This window comes from Bemisia tabaci, chromosome 10, assembly GCF_918797505.1.
Source record: "Bemisia tabaci chromosome 10, PGI_BMITA_v3".
Taxonomy (NCBI): domain Eukaryota; kingdom Metazoa; phylum Arthropoda; class Insecta; order Hemiptera; family Aleyrodidae; genus Bemisia; species Bemisia tabaci.
The window spans coordinates 36,793,243-36,815,151 of NC_092802.1; the positions used below are offsets into that span (position 1 = coordinate 36,793,243).

A 21,909-nucleotide genomic window follows, 5' to 3' on the forward strand; every position below is an offset into this window, starting at 1 on the left:
AAGTATCAAAATGTCAGTTTGAATTTTCTTTGTGCCATAAGGATCCTAGCCTTAAACAAGTATTTCTGAAAAAAGCAAAAACTGCACTTATGCGCGTTGCTCTTCAAGCCCCTCAATTATAATAATATATATCTTTATTTGTTTTTTTTTTTGGCTTGCACATGGCTTCTACAAATGCGTCGAATTTTTCTAAACAAGAAACAAGGATAAATATATGTATATATATATAAAAAAAAAAGACAATGATATCAACCTGTCCCCTTTAAAAAATCGTTGATTGAATAGGGACATTCCTCAATTAGATAATGTCTGACCAGGGCATTGTGGCTTCGGGGCTCATCTTTAATTTTTTTCCTTATGTTTGGTGGTAGTTTACAGAAAAAGTTATGGCCTCGAGCCGCTGTTTTAGTAATTTTTATGATTAGACTTTCTGTTCTGTTTCTGGTGTTGTGGTTGTGCACCACTCTCGATTATGAATACTATATGAATATACTATATTATGAATACTATTTATGAATACTATATCAAAGTATAAGGAAACCCCTCAAGAGAAGGCAAAAACGGAAAGAGAGAAGGTAAATTATTCACGGTGTGTGATCTAGAATTTAGAAAAAATACGAATGAGTCAGTAGAATCCTGCTTGCCAAAGGAAACTCATTCCAATTGTAAGGAAAAATAACCACAAAGCTGAATTCAAAACCATTTCGGCACTGCTTGGATGAGTAGTAAGAACCAATCCTGCTTTGGGCCGCAATTCAGGGCATGACTGATCTTCCGAGCTTTTGATTCTGACTTCGTCCCTGAAACAAGTGATACATAACATACATGTTTCGTCCTGACTCAATCTACTATAAAGCAAACCATCGCTATAACGCATAACGAGGCTATTAAAGGCAACGAAGACTTCCACAATTTACCTATACATATTCGAAACTAAATTAAAGACTGAATGTGGGTGATCTTTTCAACCTATGTTACTGGAATCAAATTAATGTTTGCACAAATGTCTAAGGCTATTAAATTTTTTTTAAATCGAATACGAACAGTTGTCCTAGACGTCATTAGACTACCAAACAAGTTTCTGCGGAAAATGATTGATCCTACGAAAGAAATCACGCAAACTGCGCACTAACGAAAGAAGATGAAAAGCCTTCGACGAAACATTTAAATTATATTTTTCATCATGTCTCTGAAAAATATCGGCAGATTTTAGAGCAATCGTGTTGGTTTATTCACATGCATTACGCAATAAAAAGTTGCAACGTCGAAATTTGAGGAGCAGTGTGAGTGTTTTTTACCTCACCGTCGATATGAGGAAGTGCGTCACTGCGCAAGCGCTTGAGTAGCGGCGGTAATCGCAATCCTCTGCCATCAAGTCAAAGCGATACTGTTGCAGGCGTTCTAAGCAACTATTCCGCCACGGAAGTATCGCACAGTATCAACCGAAAGTGAAGGCGCGCCAACGTTCGTAGATTGACTGGACCACTGTACAGTGTATAGAAACCAACTGACCCTACGATACGCGGCTTCTAGGTCAACAATTAGGTTTTCCTAAATGCGTAAACCTAGCTGTGAAAGACACTGGAATATTGGTAAGTTTCATAGCGTACTAGCTAACACTTACCCCGTCTTGAAGCCAGAATTTAAACTTCCGGTATGGACAAACATTGTTCAGGCAGGCCAAAATTGGATCCATCAGAGCAAATCTTCTCCGGTTCTGACCCGAGATTGATCACAACAACAATCGTATCATTGTTTCGATTCTAAAAATTTTAAATTATTAATTATGTTGAAAAACAAATCATTTAATTATCTTTCCTTTTTTTCGTAGCCACCTGTTTTGTACGATATGATAATTGTGCGTGGAGAAGGACATGATGGCTTGGTCGTCGGAACAAACAAATACACATACCTACAGATAATCACAACGATCTGAAAATTCACCGATTCTTAATAATGATTAATATATTTGCGATTCATAGTGAAATGTATTGTGACTATACTGTTCCCGTGAAAATAGAATCAATTTCATTTATTTCTTTTATCATAATGAATTGTAAAATTGAAATGACAACGTTTATTGTTTGTTGTAGAGGCATGTGTGAAGTTATTACCCAAAAGAAGCATGTATATAACAGAATATGCGTATGTGTAACTAACCTTGAAAATGAATAAGTCCAAGTATTAACGACATTCGTCGTTAGATCTCCGTATTTTATGATAGGTGACTTTCTCAGAGCCATGAGGCGTTTGAAATTTTTTAGATGACTAGAGACTCTTCCAATTGTCTCTTCACATTAACAAAACCAGTATTTACTGCTTAGCGGCACCCAAGGTTTCTTATTTGTCGTGAAACCTGCAAAGAAAAATCATTTCCCACTCAAAAATAGACTTATGCCATCGGACGAGAATGGATGTCACAGAAAATACTTAATAATACTTATGAAAAGAACTCATGAACAGCCAAGTCTTCCCCAAAAGAAGTATACCTACTTTTTGGAACAACACTGGTTGCCATAGTGATGGATGAAATGTGAATGTGACACCATTTACCTCCAAAATACCTATTTTTCAAAAGAGGTAAAAAACCCGTTCACCCCTTCCGTGAATGATAACTAGGGTCTAAAACTGACTACGACATCTGTTCGAAAGCATCCTTAAAAAAAAAAAAAAAAAATAAAAAAAAAAAAAAAAAAAAAAAAAAAAACCTACTGTCTTAGTTTATCTTACAGACGTTACAGTTCGTTTGAAAAAAAATTGGTGTCCAATGGACCACTAGATAAGGTACGAATTTCAGCATTCTGATACATGCTTCTTAACCAAAATTTCACGTAGAACACGATGCGCACAACGAAAATTACCGAAATCAACTCCTTACGAAGGTATTCAATAATTCTTGATGCGTGAATTCAAACCACCCGCTCATGAAAACTCAATGCTCTACGTGATACACATCGCGCTAAACGTTTATCGTGACAGTCTCTGCGTTATAAAAATCTGGCAACCTCAATCTTGACACTTTGGCTCAGCTATAGCAAATTGCTTATAGTTGGAACAACACATGGTGGTAAATGAACATTGCTCGATTGAGAAGCTTGCTGAAACCGTTGTAGTGCGCGATTTGACTCACGTAGAGCTTTGAGTTTCTTGTGAGCGGGCAGTTCAAATTCCTCTTAACCAATGTGAAATAAAAATGTTAATATCTCCGTTAGGAGTTGGTTCCAGTAATTTTCGTTGCGCGAATCGTGTTCTACGTGAAATTCTGGTTAAGATTCATGCATCAGAATGCTTAAATTCGTACCTTGTCTAGTGGTCCATTGTTCCCCTCTTATGACATGACGTCGAGTTCACAGTAGTACCCGAGATGAACGTGACGATGGCAGATCTATTTCCTGAAATCGCGCTTCTTAGGCCAGTCCACCCTGATTCAGACGTACAGCCGCAACAAATCAGTAACGAATTCAATCAGAATTATGAGTATAAATATGTTAAAAGAAGTTATTTGAAAATTATTGATCGAACCCTGTTCCGCGTTGCCCTCGGAAATTTTAATCAATAGTTTGCCCTTTAAAATAGGTTTAAGTATGGAGTAAGGAATTGTCTGAATTCTCGATACGATCCGGTTCTCTTCTTAGACTAGTTACCGGAGTTTTACATATATTTCATAATTTGACTGACCAAATGGACGTATTTCTGTTAAACGGAACTACAGGCGACTGGGGAAGATGGGGTATGCTGGTGCGCACTGCATGCGAAATCAGGTAAAGGTGTGCGTGATTCCCAGGGTTTTCTCTGAAATCAACTCCCAAGCTCAAAAAAAGCTCTCAAGTTGAGGCCAAAATGGAGGGGATATCCCACGCTATCCTGAGAGTCCACCTCTACATCAAGACAAACTCTCCATGCAAAGATAGGGAGCAAATACATTGACAGGGTTGCCGTGTTTTCAGTTTTAGAGTCCCCAAATAAAGTGGCAGCCCTGTCAATGTATTTGCTCCCTATCTTTGCATGGAGAGTTTGTCTTGATGTAGAGGTGGACTCTCAGAATAGCGTGGGATATCCCCTCCATTTTTGCCTCAACTTGAGAGCTTTTTTTGAGCTTGGGGGTTGATTTCAGAGAAAACCAGTGTCACCATCGTGTTTCTCGCGAACTTTTACATAAGAATCAACAGTCAAATCGCAAATTCCTCACACATGCAACATCTCCATTAACATGCTGAAAGGATCATATACCGAAAGAAGAATGTACCTCCGTTATTCGTGTCGTCCCAAGGCATGGGTCCCCTACATTTATCTCGGGAGTCATACTGCGGGTTCAGAAAATCGGTCCGCTGGTCGTTTCTGATCATGCTGTCCTCGAGGCCTATCTCGCCTCCGTAGTAAATACACGTCGATCCTGGCAAAAGCAGTCTAAGCATGTTAAAGGCGTCAACAGCGTCGGCCCCAAAACGCGTACTCACTCTATAATAATCATGTGATTCTAGCTGTAAGGAAGTAAAATGACGTAGCCAATTTATCCGCATAATTAAATATCGAAAACTGGAAGGATTTGCAAAAATGTCCCGACCGGAAGATTGATGTGTTACTCACTTTTTAACAAAACGAAATGCACAGTCAGCCCGAAACTTTATTACTCATAAACTTTTGAGAGATTTAATTCGTGTATCAGTCGTGGGTTCAACGATAAGAAAAGACGAAACTGCGTTTACAACCCTATTTCAAAAAAAGGACTCAAGAAATGTTTAAATTGATTTTTTAAATTTTAAAGACAAAGGAACCGTAAAATTGAAGAGCGTCTTGTACAAAAATTAATCTTTATCGGACAAGTATACATTATTCGTCATTCCTACAACGCACTCTGTCTACGAAGGCCCAACCGCTACATGTGGAGGGTGTAGTTGAACTTTGAAAAATGGCTTTTTTCAAATTAAGCTACACACTTCACATTCACATGTGCCTATCTTCCCAAAGGTTATCGGTCAACTGTCAACGTAACATTTCTTCGTCGAAGCCCTGCTGATATCTCTTCAAGGGACATCCCGTCGTCCTCTCCCAGGGATTACCGAATCCAAAACTCATTGGGTTCCGGACATATGATCAAATTTCACATCCTTTTACGTTCTCCCTCTTAACATTAATTAGGTATTGAATAAGACGTATGTAAGAAGAAGAATAATAATATAAGAATAATATTAGAGACAATGCACCCCACGACTGAATTCCATAGGGGCAGTTTGGAGTTGCCTCATCCGTCGTATTTCCTCTTTGAGGGTTGATATTTGAATATAACCTCTACAGGAAGGAAATAATTGTCTATTCTGATTCGTGGAATACACAGTGGCCCCACATGTCAAATTAAGTGAAATATTTGAAATGGTTAGAACAGATTATGATGACACACAATGGGCCCGTTGCAAACTTCAGATAGAACAAGAAGAAGATGAACTTCTTACGATAAATGGCTCAAAAATCACAATGAGCGCATAGCGACACCGTTAAATACAGTCCTAGCTTTACAATCTGTGTGAGAAACATACGTTTTTTCAAGCTCCCTGCTTCATAAACGATACTACGACACAGGTGAACATTTCGTAATAGGAGTCGTTCCATCCAACCCTTGCACACTAAGATGCTGTGCAATATTCAACACGGCTGACGCAACCGTGGTCTTCATCATTGTAGGGAAAATAAAAATATAAACACGCCGATTGACGAAAACCCGTTTCGTGACGTGTGTTTCGGCGGATTGGCGACGGCCATGTTGAATAGTGCGTAGCATCCTAATGCGCAAGTGTTGGATGGAATGTCTCCTCTTACGAAATGTTCACATGTGTCGTAGTATCGTTTTTAAAGCGAGGAGCTTAGAAAAACGCATATCGACGGTGAAACTACCAAACCACGTATCTCGGTTTGCGACGTCGCAGACTTCCTGTCATACTTTATTTTTTAAATGAAAAACTACTCAACGTCCAGTCTTGAAAATTTCTGTGATTTTTCCTCTTCGTGCGGAGAAAATTCTGTGAAAATTTCAAGGAATGATATTGATTTGGTCTACTTCAAAAAAATAAAATGCGAGCGTAGATTTTTAAACACCGCAAACGAGATACGTGGTTTGGTAGTTTCACCGTCGATATTTCTTGCACAGATTGTAAAGTTAGGAGTGTATTTCAGACTATTCGGATGCGCTCATCATAATTTTTGAGCCATTATCATTATCTACAAGAAACGATTCTTCTTTTTCTTCTTGCTGAAGTTTGGAGCAGGCCCACGGTACCTGATCAAGCTCCAAAAACGTTCTTTTCTTTGTTGATCTCCGCTCATTGTTTGCGGACAAAATCAGCAGCTCATACGATGTTTTCACACAAAAATGAAATAAAGCGTAGGGATATTCCGTTCATTTTCCCTAAAATTTTGTGGACAAAAGATCAACAGCCAAAACAACAGTAGGAATGCCCCGAGGGGTAATAGGTCGAAAAGTCCAAAAAAAAAAATGTCCAAAAGTCAAAATGTCCGACCCTGAATGCCCAAAAATCTAAAAAGGCCAAATATCAGTAATGTTCAGCAGACAAATAAGTCCAAAAGTAGGCAAATGTCGGAATGTGAGACTAGGCATTGGTTGAGTTGTCATTGGATTTTTGGGTGCAGGTTGACAAGCTGATTGTGAATGCAGCCATAGGAACAGATGCGTCGAATAATGGAGATGTGCAGGTTAGGAAAAAATGGTGATAAAATTTTTCATGAAAGCAGGCAAATTCTTACTTATAAAAATGAATTAGTGATTTATTTTCCAAATTTTAAGTGATGTTGACAAACAGATAAACATAGCTAATATTACCCCGTTTATTATGAAAAGCCACAAAAAAAATGAAAATTATTCTTGTCCATAACAACTTCCTATATCAACGTCACTCTGCTTATAAGGACAATTACTCTTTCCATTAATTTGGACATTCGCCTACTTTTGGACTTATATGTCTGCTGGAAATCACAGATATTTGGCCTTTTTAGATTTTTGGGCATTCAGGGTTTGTACATTTTGACTTTTGGACATTTTGACCTATCACCCCCCTAGGAGATCTCCACAACGCATTTTTTTACGTCAATGCTTTTTCAACGAGGTATACAACCTGTTATTTGGCTTGCTTGAGGGCGAGGAGATGGGAAGGGGGCAGGGAGCCCTCCAGAAAGGCTCTCGGGGTCGGAGTGGAATTATATGCATACAAAGATGTAAGAATTTACACCATATTAGTTGTTTAAAAGAGATCCTCTGCATATAGGAGGAGATTATCATGTGGTTGTCTGAGAATAATCTAAAATGTCATTTTTTCGAATATTCGTAGGATATTCTGAGGATGACCTGAAAATTTCAGGATATTCATAGGATATTCGGAGATTAATCGAAGTTGTAGGATATTGGTAGGATATTCATAGGATTGCTATCACTAGCTGGGGTGCGTATTACTCACTTTAAAGTCTGTAAATGTCGTGTTTTCAAATTTTTACTCTTGAAATGAGCGAGGACGTAAGAGCTGCGTTGTGGGAAAGATCTCTGAGGGCTTTCCTGCAGATGTTTTAGATGTTGATCTTCCCGACAAATGTGTGGAAGTAAAAAACAAAAGGTACGCGTTTGTTCATTTATGTGGTAAAACGTCGTATGAGCCTTTGCTTTCTTCCGCAAATGCGTTGCAAAGAAGGTACAGGAAAAAGCATTTTCGTATCACCTTTATAAAGAAAAGTTGTGTGGTGCCACAATCCTTCAGGAAAATCTCGGATGTATTCCTCAAGCTGTAGTGTTGATACACTCTCTTAGGCGTGTATAAGTACATAGCCAAATTGAAGTGTTAATCAGAATCCTCTACTTAGTTGAAAGATTTACCTATCTAAATATATTTAATGTACTTGATTTGTATCAGGTAAATATTTTGATAATCATACCATCATATTGGGCAGATGATTTTTGGGCACACGATCGAAAAAATCATGAATAATGTAATCCAATTTTGTTGCGTTCGCAGTATGGTCTTGATACACGAGGGTAAAGTAAAAAGGTATGTGTGCCATGGAGAAAGTCTCGTTCCCAAAGTATGGAATCAGATGCTTTGCTGAAAAAACGTCCTCAACGCTCAATAGCCTAAACATTGTAGCCCAAAGAATTATAGAAGGAACAAATACCAAGAAAAAAATAAGAAAGGAGGACTATATGACGTCAATATGATGACGCCAATGAAGATGACGTCAGTAGGAGGAGCAGGAGAGGAAAAAAGTGGGGACAAAAATGCATGTTTGATAACATTTTCTCGCAAAATACTTATGAGTTTCCAGGTTAGATTCGGACCTAAAGATCTGCATTTCATCGCCTTCGATTTTCAGGGCATGAACCCCGCATGAAAATGAAAGGATTACGTCCGGTTGGATTTGGTTCACAAGGTAGGCGAAGAAGTTTATTAAAAGTTTCTAGTGTAGTTAGACGTACGCAGCTCATGCTGGACCACTGGGGACACCCATACCAGAACATTTCCTTCCCCATTCTTTTAGCACCCACTCGGGAATCCCTGCTTAGTTAAGAAAATAAAAAATCACAAAATTTTCACACAAATATCGCGGAAATTAGGCGACTACTGCACAGATGCGCGCATAAAACTCATAAAAATCAGTTACTTGAGTTTGGCGGAAACGTATGATTTTCCCTCAATTTCGCGTGATACCACATACCTACTTCGAAGTTCGAATAGTTGCTCACTTCATTACTGCTTGTTAAAAGTGGCAAATTGCAAGAATTCAATCTCAGTGTCACGAAAAATACGGGATTTAACATTTAACCATCGGTTTCCTTATAAGATTTTATTTTCGGAGAAGAAAGAAAAAATTACTGATGATCCGAAATTTTGCAATCATGACTCATATTTTTCGTTAAACTGTAATAGAAACAGGAAGCAGGTGGAGAATTTCGAAGCTGCGTCCTAGTTTTGCGCCGCTATGAGCGTCACGTCTACAAGCGCAATGCGATCGAGGCATCATCGCAGTACAGAACGCCTTCAATCTAGCTAGCGGCAATATGGACATCCCCGTGGTGATATAGTTGTATCAAGAGCGCCTTCCATGATCGAAGTCAAATAATGATGAAATACGCGCAAAACACCCGCTTTTCCGCTGATTGCAACATTGCACACCGTCGCTTATGTTCCGGTTTAGTTAATTATTTTATTTTTGAGGTCAAACAACAGTTTCTCACAAAATTTTCCGAGAATTTGCCTAAATCATTTCAAAACACGAAAAAAAAAGTTCTGGCGAAGCGAATTTTTCAGACTTTCGCAGGGGGTTTATCCCTTGAACTTTTGTAAAAAAAAAAAAAAAAAAAAAAAAAAAAAAAAAAAAAAAAAAAAAAAAAAAAATTGCCGTTGTGGCGCAGAAAAGGTGCAACTTCTGCAATTTTTCCAATTGAAGGTACATATTTTGACTTCTGCTAAATCAATAGCAGATCCCAATGGGTACCCATAATAATAAAGATACCGAATGTTAAGTGATTTATCAACAATTTTCCAAGTTCCCATGACGAGTATTGCTATCGCGCGGCGATAGTAGATACCAACTTGTTCCTTCTTTCACTAAGAAAGGTGACCAAATTTAGGATAATTTACAGAAAAGATGTTGAAAACGCCGCGTATTTTTGAAAATTATGCATCTTTGACAAAATTTTTCGAGAATGGGCGGGATAGTGGAAAGGCGTAAGAACAATGCAGTCAGCAAGTGAGAGTTGATGCTATGGCAATTCCGTTAACTTTGTTCAGATGCAACTTATATTAAAGTAAAAACAGCCAACACTGCTATTTCATAACTGATAAATGTTCTTCCTAATGTTTTAAATACTTTTCAACTTTTCCTATGCATGTTTGTCCATGATGAGCGATACACATGTACAGCAGCTCACTTGCTGATAAAGCTCCATTAACTTTTTGACCCGTGCGGAAAGAAAGTGGGCTCCGAAAACCCCATTTTTCTGGAATTTTACTTGGCCAAATTTAAAAATCTGCAACATGTTGGAAAGCTGACAGTAGTGACTTTTCAACGCTGTTTACAGATTTTATCTATCAATCTTAATTTAAGAGATAGTTAATCGGTAAACTCTCTGAACGGCCCTTATAGATGCCTTTCAAGAAAAAAAAATGCCTTATTCAAGATTCAAGAATACCTGGTTTTATTATCCAGTTTCGCATATCCGTCCAAAATCTCTCGCCACCGATGCAAAATATCGAGGTTCTCTGGTTGATGTACAGTGTAGATATGATCTAGCGCGAACCACCTAAATCCATCTCTGTGGGAATTTATTACAGGCTCGTCTAGCAAATGTGCCGCCTCGAATAAATACGCAATTGCATCAACCCGAAATCCATCCACTCCCAGATCTAACCAAAATCGGAGGACTTCCTGTCACGAAAAGACAAAAAATGAGAATCCTTCACAATCTATTATTTACGAATGATTCTACATGGACGTATTTTTACCCAACAGAACTATTGCGGGTGGGAAAGATGGGGCGCGCTCGTGGTGAGCTGAATAAAGAAACAATGTAAAAACGGGCTTGATTCCTTATGAAGAATTGGAAAAACGGGATTTTAAATCCACCAAACGAAACTATGTGCCAACTGTATGCTAACTCATGAGCCGTGGTGGGCATGGCAAAAGAGCCTTTTGGACAGGAATTATGAGTTAAAGACCGCCACAGAGGGTCGCGGCGGCTTCGTTGCTGCTGACGTCACTGACGCTTTATAATTGGACGGATTTATCAAACGGAACTATGTGCATTATGACGTGAGCCCTGTTATGCATATATTCTTATGGGTCTCAGGGCTCATGTCTGAATGCACATAGTTCAGTTTGATAGAAATACGTCTAATTCTCACTCATTCCTACCGCCCGAGAATTAATAACGAGCACACTCCATATTTCTCACCCGCACATCGTACTGTATGATAGAAATACGTCCATTTATCCATAGGCTGATGCTCTAATTTTAGGAAATTATGATCAGTAAGGGGATTTCACGATAACGGGAATAGTAGTGTCACGGAGCTCTATTGCATTGAGCGCCGTCATTTCCGTGCGTATATGCAACACAGCCGCCTGTACAGCTTGAATAGTTGCATCCACGTGTTACAATAAAAATGGTCTAGTGAATTCGTCGCATGAGGACCTGATGGAGGGCTTTCTGCTCGTCTCTCTAACTCCTTACCCTCATTTCAGGGTTGCTTTGATTTTTTAAATAAATTCTAATGTTGCCCTCCCAAAATGTGGGCTGTGGCTTCCATACTTACTGACCTAGGGACGACGAATGTGGCACAGTCGTTTAAGGTGAATCCAGGGTTCGATTAGGGATAATTCAAGATTAGAGATAGCGCCACCAGTCGCCACTGAGAATTTCACTTTCCTTCGACGATTACTGAAATAATATTCCTCAAATTACAAAAAGCAGATCCACAAGATATAGACTATTTTTTGCTTGATTTTTTGAGCCAAAAATATTGGCAATTAGAATTACAAGCACAGAGAAAGTACGGCTGAAACTTTCAGCTCAGAGGTGGCGGCCGAGTGCGCAACCGAGTCCCTCATGTTCTGCCTCTCTCTCTCCCATTGCAGCAATGGGAATTACTTTCCGCGGTAGTTACGACCTTATTTTTGGGAATTTTGAGAAGATTTTTTTACTGAGTGTTCCTCAAGTATGTTGCTATATCCCTGGATCCCCAATCTTGAATAAGTGATACGGTTTTTATGATTTTGGCAAATATATGCGGCTATTCTGAGCAGCGCGACGTGGTGGCCAAATCGCGAAGTTCTAAGCCTGGATTCACCTTAAACGACACTTCAGGAATGCATTTTTGAGTGCGCATCTGAACGTCTTCGTTTTCGCAGGGAAGTCAAACAAAAAAGCCCAGTCAGAAATGTACATCGATCTACGATCAATTCAGAACCCGGCGAGGCAGGACACGACACTTGTAGAGCAAATATCTTACATTACTGATTGTTTTAGACTCATCAAATTGAAGATCGAAGAATCAACAGACCGGCTCAATCAGATCTTCTAGGATAGACGCCCCCCCCCCCTTTCCAGGCCAAATTCTGTAGCAGGGTGGCAAAATTTAATGAAAAATAAAATCTTGAAATTTCACGTGAAATATTTCATGAAATTTCAGAAATTTATGAAAGATAATGAAAAATACGAGTTCCTTTTATGTTTCGAAGGTTGTAAAAATCTTAATTTTCTTCTATTTTTGGGTGTTCAAGTGCGGGTTGCATACTTTTGCCCCTGAAAAATATGAAATATTTCACAGCCTCGTGTTTCATGAGATATTTCACTGAAATTTCCAATCTTTCATTTCTTTCTTACGTTTCACGCCACCCTGTTCTGTAGGTCTTTCTTCTGTACTTTAATACACACAGAACGAGTCTCAACTGCTCTCAAGTCTGCCTTAGCGTTTCTGATCGGCCGGTGACACGATGTGGACTCATCGATGGATCTCTGTGTGAAAGAGCCGAAAAAATTCGGTCCCTGGACACACCCCTTGGCTACGCAGGTAGATTTTGCTCTAATCGACGAGGAGAATCATGTGCCCCAAAAGTCATGCATATCCACTCGTTATTATGCATTTTCCTCATGAAGCATAAGAGCCATGGGTGATCATTTTTACTTTGCTCGGTGCTTACCTCTATTTCATATCGCACTTTAACATTGCGGAGGTTCAAATCTGGTTGGTGCTCGCTGAATTGGTGAAAGTAGTATTCTTTACGGTTTTCATTCCATTTCCAGGCGCTCGGAGAGAAGAAACTTGCCTGAAATTAATAAACTGTATGACTGTACATGAGAAATTGATAATAGGTTCCAGGAAACCTAGGATGATAGGTAATAGGATCTTCCTCTTTTGGATGATCACGGAGTCAAAACTTTTTTTTTATTTAATTTAAAACATAAACTGTATGGAGTTTGCTACGAACTACCATTACAAAAACAGTATTTATTAGCCATTTTGGATAAATTTTAGGGTCGTAAGAGAAAAAGAACGTTAAATAATGATCAATGTAATACCTCAGTTCATAGTTCTAAAAATAGGAGACAGAGGCCAACCGGGCCCTTGGCCGCTCCGGAGTGTACACCCTGCAACAGGGAGGATGCAGGCCCACCGGCAGTGTCGCAGTGTCTAGTGTCTTCACTCACGGTTGTCCCGTGCACAAAAACTTAGAAAAACTGTTCGTTGACACAATGCTCGTTGATACAATCAGGGGCGGACTGGCCATGGGGGCGGAGAGGCGATCGTCTCCTAACAATTTGCCGCAGAGGTCCCAAAGGGGCCCCTCAGCGAATTTTTTTTCGAATCACCGTTTTTTCCCCCGTAATGTGTTGTAATTTTCCTATCCTTTTCAGTCACTGAAAGGCCCTAAAATCCTTGAAAATTTGTCTCTAAGAGACATGAAAGGTCGCCTAAAGCTTATTTGATGAAGGGGCCCCCGAAAAATCCTAAGAGTGGGTTGTTTCATAGTTCAAGTGCTGTAGAATTTAAGTCCAATAATGCTTAAAATTGCGTTTAAAAAGTGTGAAATTTTTAAAATGTTCCGGGGGAGGGCCCCCGGACCTTCTTAGAGGGGTCCCCACATTTAGGTCGCCTCCTAACTTTTCGACTACCAGTCCGCCCCTGGATACAATGCTCGTTGACATCATGCTATACGTAATCATGAGGACTTCCTCCTTGTGTAAGGTATCTTTTGATACAGCAATGTTGAACTTTTCATCATGCGGTAGTAAACCCACTTTTCCCGCTCATATATATGTATTTTTCAAAAATATCCGTTTCGTTACCTGACTCCCAAAATTACAGACATATCCATATCGTCACCTTCCAGGCAAAGTATCACAAGCGCCATGCGAAGTTTAAAAATTTCCGCCGCCATTTTATTTTTTTACAGAGAAATTGTTGAACGAAGCTGTCCGAAAATTTCACTGAATTTTCTTTGTGCTGCCGATAAAATTTAGTGAAATTTCCAAACAGATTCAACCAACAATTTCTCAGTAAAAAAATAAAATGGCGGCGGAAATTTTTAAACGTCACATGGCGCTTGTGATACTTTGCCTGGAAGGTGACGATATACGCTCCCTATTCAGTTTCTCCAAGCATTTTCATACGTGCTGGCTCCCTCCTAATTTGGAGGTAGAACCGGACAAAGCTCATGGGATGGGTACTTACTTTAGCGTTTTCTACGCACGCAAGGCACAATAAGCAATAAACTTTTTACAGTTTAAGCGCGTTTTTTGCAAATACAGAGCCACATCTGCGTTGCTCCACACGAGTCCCACTTATTTCGGAAGTATGTGTCCTAAAGCATAGCATTCGGACAATGGCTAGTCGTTTCAAATTTGTGTTAATAATGAGCATAAACCGGGCAGAGCTTAGAAACACTTGAATTAACCGAAAACTTTCGAAAATTTCCAACGTTGCTTCCGTCTCAAGTGGTACAAAGCACTCGATTTAATCAATTTTTAGCGTCAGAGAGCACTACAGAAGCGGATTTGTATGTATGTATATGTAGCAGGCATTTCTCTGACTGCTCTTCCCTTCGATATCTCCAATCACAGATCTACTCCCCTACAATCAACAGAAATACAAACCCTCTTACATGCGATGAACCCAATATTACCACCAAAATTTTAAAACTCTTCACCTCTCTTAATTTAAACATCTAAATTTTCGTTTATACTCCCATTTTCAAAATTATCTGTAAAGACGTTAATAGCCTGAGACGCTGAATGTCTTAAAATCATACTAACTAACTAACTAACTAACTAACGTTTTGGATGCCTGCTATCTACCATTTAGCTAGACGCCCTCGCTGACGCTCACCTGCCCCATATATTCACTGGGATGGGCAAAAGAAACGCTCAATACACGATACATTTCTTCAATTTTTGACTTGACTCTTGTATCAAGTTTGTATTGTTGTTCTAATCACCGAGGGAGAAAACTTTTTTAATTGGGGGGGGGGGGAGATCACGACCTCCCGATCTCACTACCCCCCAGGATGGGAGCACCCTTCCAAAATATCAAAATTTTCAAATGGGGATTCTACTTTTAATACGTGCGTTCAACGTTTCTTTTGCCCATCCCGGTATGTACCCATGAGTTATACCAACCCAATTATTTGGTTCAACTTTCAGCGTTTCATTTATCTCCTTGCCGCCGTGCCATATAAAATAGTCTGTGTAGGGCTCCTCCCGTTTTACGGATCGTTGGAACCACTCACTTTGATCGCTTACATGATTTACTACAAAATCCATCACAACCAACAAATCTGCAACCAATACGTGCAAAAAATCACTAAACCTCGTAATTAATACAGTAACTAGAGGGTACGCCCCCCAACCGCTACGCGGCCCGATCCCCCGAGGGCGCTTCGCGGAGCTCTTCTAGGTGAATCTAGCATGAAATGAGACAAAACTCTAAAAAAACATTTCATTGGCGACTATATCAATGATTGTTGGGTGAAGCGATTCATTTACTCTCAGTAATCCCTATGGAAAGAGAAAACTATTTTTTAAAAAAATGGTAAAATAAGCTTAGAATTATCGAGGATGACAATAATAATATACAATAATAAAATTCAGCGTGAAGACATTTGGATTGCATTTTGCAAAAAGGAACCACTAGCATTGCAATGATGCTAAGATTGTGCAACTTTATCTTTTGCAATAAAATTGCGGATATCGTAAAAAACTATGAAATTTAGATGGTAATTTTTGTCTTAAATTTACAGTTTTTAGCGAGTAAAAGAGAAACTATTAATGGATAATCGGGGTTTTCCTCCAAAACAAAAGAAGTTGCATAATCTTAGCAACATTGCAATGCTAGTGGTTCCTTTTTGCAAAATGCAATCCATTTAATTCGTTTCTTTGGATTGCTGTTACTTACCCATTTTGTGTGCCTCTCGAATAAGATTTTTCATGTCCTCCATGGTCCCAAATATTGGGTCAATTTCTCTGAAGGATATAATGTCGTATCCCATATCAACCATAGGGGATCTGTATACTGGCTGTATCCAAATCGCATCAACCCCTAGGTCTTTGATGTAGTCCAGTTTTTCGATTATTCCTGTCAACGTGAAGGTTACATGAAGATCATGGATCAGGAATTGTTTTTGTATATTTCGTTATAATAAGAATTGAGAGAGGAACCAACTCTTCTCCCTCCACAGGCATTCAATGATCCTACGCGATTTTTCAGTTTTCGGACAAAGCGAGTGCTCTCCGTGCTTACATTATACATATGCAGTTTCGCCTCTTTTAGATGAACCATGAACCATTGATGAACCATTATGTCCATTCGGACTATAAGAAATACTTTATTTCATTCATTGCTAGTTCAAAGTATTCATTAGGTTTGCTCTGACCCACGATAGTAATCATCGTGAAAAAAAAGATCACGCTTCTATGTGCAGCCAGCACTGTGTATGAGGAACCCTGGGGATAAACGTTTTCAGTAGTATTCTGCGGAAATCGAATAATTTATGATTAGAGGAGGACAACATAATTTTTTTTTTAATTTCAGAGAAATGAAACAACTGTACATTTTTGGTAGCATGATGAATAGTTTTGAGCTAGTTCTTTAATTGCAGTTCACAAGTAATCCTCAAGTAGTTGGCCCTAAACAATTGTGGAAGTCTGAGTACTACTTCAAAGAAATCTTAAAATGAACAATTGATTCGCTAACGTTTTCAGTTATCTATACTATAAGCTCCGAGACTCCTTAAATTTGCATGACTGGTAACGCTTCGTTCCAGCGTTCTACCAAGCCGATTTGCATGATTTTTGCGGCTATCGATAGGCAATTGTCCCTAGATGAGCCCGCTCTTTTCAGATTTTGAAAATATGACCCAGATTTTTTTATATTACGTGGTAAAGTTGCCAATTTTTTCATTTAAACAATGTAAATTTTTATTTTTTATCACAGATTGTTTCAGCGTTCTACGGAGCCGATGTCCATGATTTTTGTGGTTATCGATAGGTGACAGTCCCTAGATGATTCCGCTGTAATCAGAATTTGTAAATAGGATCCAGGTTTTTTTTATACTAGAGTAAACTAGGTAGCTTCGGAGGGGGGGGGGGGGGGGCAAAATTTGGATTCCCACCAATGAAAAATGGCGAGAATTTCAAATTTAGCGGAAAATCGAAGTAAGCGGGGAATGTTGAATCTTTGTCTGTTATAGAAGGGTAAGTGAATCGGAGGTATGCTCCTTTGCTACAGACTATCCAAAAGCGACAAAACGCTCGGTTCCGTTTGTCCCGTTTCGTTTCAGTCTTGGCGTGAAGTTTGAAATAAATGCCGATTTTTTTTCATTCGATTTTTATTGGTCCAATCGCTCCCTGCCAGAGGGAAATTTGGATAAATGAAAGTCGTGTATGAAGATCTCATTTTTTTTGGTCGTTCTTTTGTCGACATGGGCCTAAGAGAGCGCGAAGCGTCCTCCAGGGTCTTGCCGCGTAGCGGCCAGCGGACATAACCCCGTAGTAGAACATATTTGTAAATATTGAAAATATTGGGGAGGATATCCCTCTCGCTATTTATCCCAAAAATATTATATTTGCTGATGTACTTTTATCTACTTGGGTGTGACATATGAATTACAATTTGGTAATGCTTGGGTCAATTTGATCAAAAAATGGGCGGATGTCCTTTTGATCCTAAATACTTCAAGGACTTAAGTTTTCTTAGTAAGATAGCGCTCAATAATTTTGCCAGCAAGGAACTAGGTCCATAGTTTATAATTAAAACTAATTTATGTAGGTAATTTTTTTTTTTAATACTTGTTTTGAATACTTTTACTAAGTACTGAAAATCATGAGTTGTTGAACGAAAGTTAAATACAAATTTTTCGCAGGTACATACGTATGTGTAATTTCAACTTCGTCATATTATTTGTTTCCAAAATTTTGCGGTGACAGGACAAACACTTTAAAAATTAATCCTTGGGCAAGAAGCGGCAGCTCAAAATTTCCCACAGCGAAATGCAGATGAACGCATGCAATATTTTTCTCACTGCATTAATGCTGCAGTTTTTAAGAAATTTAAAGCTCCCATTTTCAAGCTTTACAGCGATTATATTTGAAAGTTTGATGTGGTAATTTCATAAAAACTGTTATCATCGCATCGCATTTTTCAGACTCTGACTTGAGCAGCGTGCGACATTATAAATATTTCTTGATCTTCGAATATTTTGCTTAATTTTTTAATACCCTTCAAATCACCAATGCCGTCTCCATCAGAATCCCTGAATGATCGTGGAAAGATCTGGTATATGACACTCGTTTCCCACCAATCAATTTCTGCTGAATTTTCGCGAACTACTACAACTAAACACAGTATTAAGAACACTCTCATGATTGAGCACTTGATTACGTCAATTTACTTCAGCGAGGCTATAATATGAGACTAAATACCAGATTCACGAGCACAATAACTATCCTAAAAGGAGAATGTCGAAAAATCGGATTAATCGTGTGAAGTGTTCGTGGCATTCTTCTGGTCGTAAGATTTGACAGGTAAAGCGATAAAAGTATCGGCCAATTACCGTATGATAAAGATGAAAGATTGGGAATCATTTTATGAGGATTACCATTTGGAGAGTAGTTAGATTACATTTTGCAATTAGGAATCACTATCTCTGGCTCTTCCATAAAATCACATAACTGCGTAGGGAAACCCATGGCATGTATGTTGTTTTTTTAAATGGGCCAGAAATAGTGGCTCCTTCTTGCAAAATGTAATCCAATTGAAGAATCGATCGACACCCTAGAATTTATTGCTGTCCCAATTTTTTATACCATTTGTGATCATCTGAAAAATCGGGACAGTCTAGTTCTCTTGTTTATTGCCGTCCAAATGGCAGCCTCCCAAGGGTTTTTTGTGGGATTCTGTATACACTATAAGTGTACTGTAAATTGCCTCAACGTGAATTTTGCCTCAACATAAAAAAGCCTCGCTTCCTAATCCGTTATGCCATTTGAACCTATGATAAAGAATCGATCATTAAGGTGTTCGCTGCGAACACCCTGTTTATCGATAGTTTTCCAAAGGTTTAAATGGTCAATCAATCAATATATCGCCAGAACGCCACGCCACTAGAGATCGGACTTGGGGGAATGGCGCGATGTTTCAAGGATCCTCATAGTTTTCCAGGCGCATCTCGCCATCGTTTTTCGCGCACAGTTTCAAGTTTCGAAGGTTTTTTTTTTCTTGGAGATGAGCTCACTTTTCACAAAGCCGGCCACGACCATGAGCAACTAAACTTCCTCGCATATCTGCAACATTGAAAAAGAGCGTGCTCTCTTTTCCGCTGAGAAATGTAACGCTGAGTAGGAAAGTTGGATGGGACTAAACGCGTGATATTACTAATGTGACTTCCAATTAGGAAAAATTGTATTTCTACAAAATGAAGGAGTCCGTGAAGTCTTGCCGGCTGACTCAAAGGCTTTAACGCTATGTAGACAACTTGGATAGGGTGAACTGAACTGTGAAGCAGGTGATCCAATTTTTTTGGCTTAAATGAGGATGAAATTGTACATCAAGCAAATGAAGGGAGAGTACAGTGTCTCATATCTCCTCAGGAATTCGGTCGTTAAACTCAACTTTCAGTTCGTGTAACCGAGGTCAATTGAACGTATTTCTGCCAAACGGAACTATGTGAATCGTGATGTGAGCCCTGTTATGCATAAATTCTTATGGGTCTCAGGACTCATGTACTTATGCACATAGTTCCGTTTGGCAGAAATACGTTCAGTAAGAGTCGGCACAGGCCCGCCACAAGGGGGGGATACTGGGTCCCTGGTACCGGGGTCCGGGCTCCGGAGGGGGCCCGTGTTACCCGTGAAAAACCACTACGAATTCACATGCAACCCTTGGTTCGTGAGAAAAAGTGAAAAATTTACCCTAAAAATTTCGCAAAAGGTGAATAGATTTTCAGAAACACGCTGGGACACTGTAGAATTCTTCTTAAATTTTCAAAGAAGTATACTTCTTGGAAAATTTCTATCTATTTTCAAGATTTTCAGTACAGAGGGATATTTTTAGTAACTGCGTTTCATTTTCTTCCGTCGTCAGATGCTAAGAGTCTCCAGTCTGGGCATCCTCGACTTCAATGGCTCATGGCTCAACTCCCTTGCCATAGACAAACGAAGGGGGAGTCCAGGGGGGCCTGGCCCTCTTAAGACTGAAAATAGTATCATATGCCCCCCCCCAAAAAAAAATAAAAATTTTCCAGATGTTTTGAATGCAACAATTCGCAAGTATTTTGTGCTGAGAGTATAAAAAAAAAAAAAAAAAAAAAAAAAAAAAAAAAAAAAAACATAATTATTCCGCAGAAATTGATGGGAAAATTCTTTATGGAAGCTTTAAAATGCGACCGATTAGTCGTATAAATTCTAAAATTTCTCGGGGGACGCCCCTCGCACCCCAACCCCCTCCGTGCTTGGGGCCCGGAACTTAAAACTGGTACCAGGGCTCGAGATGGGATGTGGCGAGCCTGCATGAAGGCTATTTCCATTTAAATCTTCCGTCACATTCATACGGCGCAATGATACAACTATTTGAACTTTCCGGAATGCGTGAGGTATCACGCCGCATTTGAAGGCGTTTTCAAAACGGCCTGGTTCCGTTATCGGAATATTCGTTTTGCATAGTTCATATTATTTTGTTTCCATTTCTAACCACTTGTTTAATTATAATCCTCCTGTAAAAACCACCCATTCGTAAATACAATTCTAGCTGAAGCGCACTTCAGCTATGCATTCACCACTGCAAAAATTTCAGAGGAAATCGACAAGCTCAGCGTGCATGGAGGCTATTTCCATATATATATCTTCCGTCACATTCTTACGGCGGAATGATACAACTATTTGAACTCTCCGGAATGCGTGAGGTATCACGCCGCATTTGAAGGCGTTTTCAAAACAGCCAAGTTCCGATACCCGGATCATCGTTTTGCATAATTCATATTATTTTGTTTCCATTTCTAACCACTTGTTTAATTATAATTCTCCTATAAAAATCCTCGGTTCTCGATTCCCCTCGGACCCCCCCCCCTCCGTGCTTGGGGCCCGGGGCTTAAAACTGGTACCAGGGCCCGCGGTGGGATGTGGTGAGCCTGCATGAAGGCTGTTTCTCTTTAAATCTTCCGTCACGTTTCTAAGGCGCAATGATACAACTATTTGAACTCTCCGGAATGCGTGAGGTATCACGCCGCATTTGAAGGCGTTTTCAAAACAGCCAAAATCCGTTATCGGAATAATCGAGTCGGCAGCGGACGAAAAGCGTCTTCGCAGTGAATGTTGCCGTGCTGAGGAAGAACGCCGTATGAACATTCGAGAGTTACCAAATTTCTCTGGATACAACATGTATTTCTGACGAAATCTATGTATATTTTTCCTTAAAATTTTCAGATGTCTTAGATTAAATTGCGAAGAAAAAGGTCTCAAACATTAGAAGAGACATATTTACGATTTCCTCAATACATTCGTATTTTATCAGAAGAAATTTGGCAACGCCTTAAGGTTCGTGCGGCGTTTTTCCTTATCATGGCATAATGGTGTTCATTAAAAGTTGACGTCAGGCGAGTCGGATACGGGATACCGCATCGCGTTAGAGAAGACCTCTGCTTTATGGACTGCATTTTGCAATTGGGACCTATAAATTCTGGCTCATCTGAAAAAACACTTATGTGCATAGGGAAAGTAATGGTACACACGTTGTTTTTAAACCGGGCCGGAATTTACAGGTGCAAATTGCAAAATGCAGTACTTTTCATTGTAGGAGAACAGCAGCATTTTGTTGTTTTTTTCTGTCGGCACGTGTACGTAGTGAACTGCTTTTTCGGCCGTTT

At 39.4% G+C, this 21,909-nt stretch overlaps 2 protein-coding genes across 4 annotated transcripts in view; both read right to left on the reverse strand.

Moving 5' to 3' along the window:
* The window catches only part of LOC109030082 (uncharacterized), a 47,654-nt gene that overhangs the window by 18,306 nt on the left and 7,439 nt on the right, over window positions 1-21,909 (reverse strand). The gene's annotated exons all lie outside the window — the stretch shown is intronic.
* Window positions 517-20,303, reverse strand: LOC140225598 (probable maltase). Of its 3 annotated transcripts, none has more exons than XM_072305014.1 (8): window positions 18,269-19,352; window positions 15,948-16,127; window positions 15,173-15,330; window positions 12,697-12,822; window positions 10,187-10,422; window positions 7,933-8,128; window positions 4,247-4,481; window positions 517-800 (listed from the first exon to the last, which is right to left on the reverse strand). In XM_072305014.1, exons 1-8 carry the CDS (start codon window positions 18,411-18,413, stop codon window positions 694-696), a joined length of 1,383 nt encoding a protein of 460 aa, XP_072161115.1. In that variant the 5' UTR covers window positions 18,414-19,352; the 3' UTR covers window positions 517-693. The 3 variants fall into 3 exon arrangements, with proteins under 3 accessions (XP_072161115.1, XP_072161117.1, XP_072161116.1); XM_072305015.1 differs by lacking the exon at window positions 517-800 and adding an exon at window positions 2,166-2,356 and having other exon boundaries at window positions 18,269-19,345; XM_072305016.1 differs by lacking the exon at window positions 12,697-12,822 and having other exon boundaries at window positions 18,269-20,303.

Coding starts and splice junctions, on each gene's coding strand:
- LOC140225598 (XM_072305014.1), bottom strand. CDS start 18,413: ATGAGAGTGTTCTTAATACTGTGTTTAGTTGTAGTAGTTCGCGAAAAT. Junction 12,823..15,172: donor AAGTTGAACCAAATAATTGG/GTTGGTATAACT, acceptor TATTAATTTCAG/GCAAGTTTCTTCTCTCCGAG. Junction 4,482..7,932: donor ATCATCTGCCCAATATGATG/GTATGATTATCA, acceptor ACTTCCTTACAG/CTAGAATCACATGATTATTA.